Consider the following 3,267-nt stretch of genomic DNA (forward strand, 5'->3'; position numbering starts at 1 on the left):
CTTATTTAGAACGTCTTAACTTTGATAAAAAAATGAGATGATACGAAAGTCATGCCATTCCCAGAGTCATTAAACTAATTAACAGAATATTTCCAACAGACAAATGCAATAAAGTCTTTATTGACTTTAAAACAATGTAAATCACAAGCAAATATGATATATTTTCAAAAATGCACATACAAATCATTCAAGTTATTGTAGGAAAATATAAATCCCAAAGTTGAAAAATATCAATTATCTAACAGCATAAATTTATTTTCCTTCTCCTTCTTTTCATTTTGTTCTCTATTATTCTGAGTTCCTTAAAATGGAGTAACTTCACTCTTGCTGCCAAAGGAAATATCTATTTCCTCAGAAATATTAATATCAATGCCAGTACAAAATGTGCCATCAGCTGCTAGGTAAAGACATGCTGTTCCAATATCGGAAGGAGTTCCCATATGACCCATAACCAGCAAACAAAGAACACATGCACTTAATTAATGGAAGTTGTTCTTAACGAACTGTAGTTGTTAGTTGCTAGTTAGTAGATAGAGGACAGTGGCATGAAGAAGTGCCAAACTAAGTAAAATCACTGTCTTCCACATGTCTTCCACCATCACTGCAGGCTGGTCCTTTTAGATACTGGCACCACTTAAAAAGCAACCGTGCTGGTGCTGCGTTAACACACTTGTGCCAGTAGCATGTAAAAAGTACCCAGCACACTTTGTTAAGTGGTTGGTGTGAGGAAGAGCATCCAGCCGTAGAAACCATGCCACAACAGACAGTTGGAGTCTGGACAGCTCCTTGCTTGCCAGTTCTATGTCAAACTGTCCAACCCATACCAGCAATGAAAGAGGACATTAAACAATAATGATGAATTAACATTCCAACTGGACAAAAAACAGAAAGAACAGCCTAGAGTTCAGAACCGCAGTAAAAAGTCATTGAAGGTTTATGCTATTATTGGACATGTAATGTCTGTATGTATAAATGACAGCATTTAAAAAATCGAGAGATGATTGAGTATGATAGGAATCAAATGGAGAGTAGAATCTTTTTGGTTGCTGTCACAGATTTCCTTATTTGTTCAATTTTGTTCCAGTTGTTTTAAAATTTGTTTATACCAATTTAGTTTTGTATGCTAATTATGACAATGAAATAAATTTTGGTCATAAATTAATAAATAAAAAGTTTTAAAGTTTGCAAATTTGGGGTAATTTTAGCCCATCAAAAACCACCATTATATACACAGCTATAAATCTCACACTGGTGTTTGTTTCCATAGTAACAAGCAAAGCTGTTGTCTACCCTGTTTGCTTGTATATTTCCGAGCCTTAATTCTTTGTATCTCATTTTCATCAGTTGACTTATTTTCCAGGACCTTTTCTACAACATTACAATTCTATATCTAAATACAATATTACCACTGCAAAATCTTGTAACCTTTCTTGTTTGATGGAGAAAATGAAGATTAAGGAGGATGTTGACAAGGGTGTTGTAGCTAAAAGCAAGTTGTGTAAAGAGAGACATTATATGAAGAAGTGCAAATATTTCACGAGACATTATTCATTAAAGCTTATTCAAACTTCTTACAACTTTCATAACATTTTGCTCTCATTTTGTTGCTGCTGTCAATCCTTTTGTGACAGACAACTATCATGCAAAAAATGCCAGCTTCTGATCCATGTTTTTTGATTGACTAAAAATGACCAAACTTTGAACCTCTGTAAGATTTTTCTGAATTTTATCTGAGGAATAAATGAATCCTAAATTTGGATTCAGCACAAAAAAATTACATCAAGCTATCAAATTTGGAAATCAGTGACAGCAAGCAAAAAGATCTGCAGAGTACAAGAAAGAATGCACTAATACAGGCATGTGGTACATATTGATGATGACAGATATATCAAGAAAAGTTTAGTGAGTGTGGTCACTAATCTAAAAATGATCAAACTTTAAACCTCTGTAAAATTTTTCTAGAACAAGTGAATAGCTAAATCAAATTCAGCATGAAAAACTGCATCAATATACCAACTTTAAAAATGTTTACCTCATTCAAAAATTTCAAATAGTGTGGCAGCAATAGTAAAGATCAAACATATATATATATATCAAACAATAAGCAACACGGATTTCAAAAGTGATTGCAGTACGCACGTTTCATGCTACTTCAATTTATTTAAGTAATGTGAGCATTACCTTAAATGCAATATGAAGAGCAATCTTCAGCTGCACGAAAAATGTAGAAAATGTAGATCTTCAGCTGCACGAAGATTGCTGAAGATTGCTCTTCATATTGCATTTAAGGTAATGCTCACATTACTTAAATAAATTGAAGTAGCATGAAACGTGCATATTGCAATCACTTTTGAAATCCGTGTTGCTTATTGTTTGATTTTTAATCACCCATCCTTTTGGGATGCGATATTCGGGTGCCTTCGCATAAGTACCATATTCAAACCTTGAATATATATATATATATATATATATATGGTGGTGGCTTTTCTTTACCAACAGTAAAGATCAAATATATACATATAAGAAAAGCCACCACCTGCGACACTAATCCCATCAGGTTAGCCCCTTTCTTGAACGTGAAATTTGAATATATATATAACACACAAACTCCACACACCACGACAAACAACCTCAGTACACAAGCATATGAACATCACACCCAGAACGTATTATAAGATAATGCAAACATACAAATTTACCACATGACTGTTTGCCCAATAGTCAAATCCAAAGGATAATGCAAACAAATTTACCACATAACTATTTGCTCAAAAGTCAACTCCAAGGGAGATAATCACTCAAAAGCTGTCATGCAAGAATAGCGTTCCTTGGACCGATTATTTTCTTATAAATAGGTCCCTTGTCTACGCTAAAGTTTGTTTTCGGCTTTAGACCTTCTGAGGTCTAGCCGCTGACTGCAGAGCACCAGTCAGTTCCAGCGACGACACACCACCATTCAACACCTTGCTGTAAACTCCATCTTCGACGCCACTATCAGCTTCTTCGTCGCCAGCATCTACTCAACGTACACATCGCCAACAGCTCCTGCACTGGTTCTCTCAATACTGTTTGTGTGAATTGCCTCACCATAAAGAACAGCGAGTACAACCTGCGAGACCACCTGTAACAAATAACCGGTCGCAGCATCGTAGCCTCAACTTCTCAGGCGACAGTATCTTTTCTCTGGTTCTACTACAAACTGGTGACCCCGACGTGATCACGTGGTCGTGCCCGATGTCATCTGTTCACGCAGCCCGACGTTCACAC

At 35.8% G+C, this 3,267-nt stretch overlaps 1 protein-coding gene across 1 annotated transcript in view; it reads left to right on the plus strand.

Annotated features, from left to right (window-relative positions):
- The first annotated feature begins 382 nt into the window (after window positions 1–382).
- Window positions 383–3,267, plus strand: part of LOC106876892 (17-beta-hydroxysteroid dehydrogenase 14) — a 27,762-nt gene continuing 24,877 nt past the window's right edge. The window contains exons 1-2 of the mRNA XM_052968457.1: window positions 383–401; window positions 1,361–1,498. Coding sequence (XP_052824417.1) covers window positions 383–401; window positions 1,361–1,498 — 157 coding nt within the window. The remainder of the gene's footprint in view (window positions 402–1,360; window positions 1,499–3,267) is intronic.

This window comes from Octopus bimaculoides, chromosome 6 (assembly GCF_001194135.2).
Source record: "Octopus bimaculoides isolate UCB-OBI-ISO-001 chromosome 6, ASM119413v2, whole genome shotgun sequence".
In the NCBI taxonomy this organism is placed as follows: Eukaryota; Metazoa; Mollusca; class Cephalopoda; order Octopoda; family Octopodidae; genus Octopus; species Octopus bimaculoides.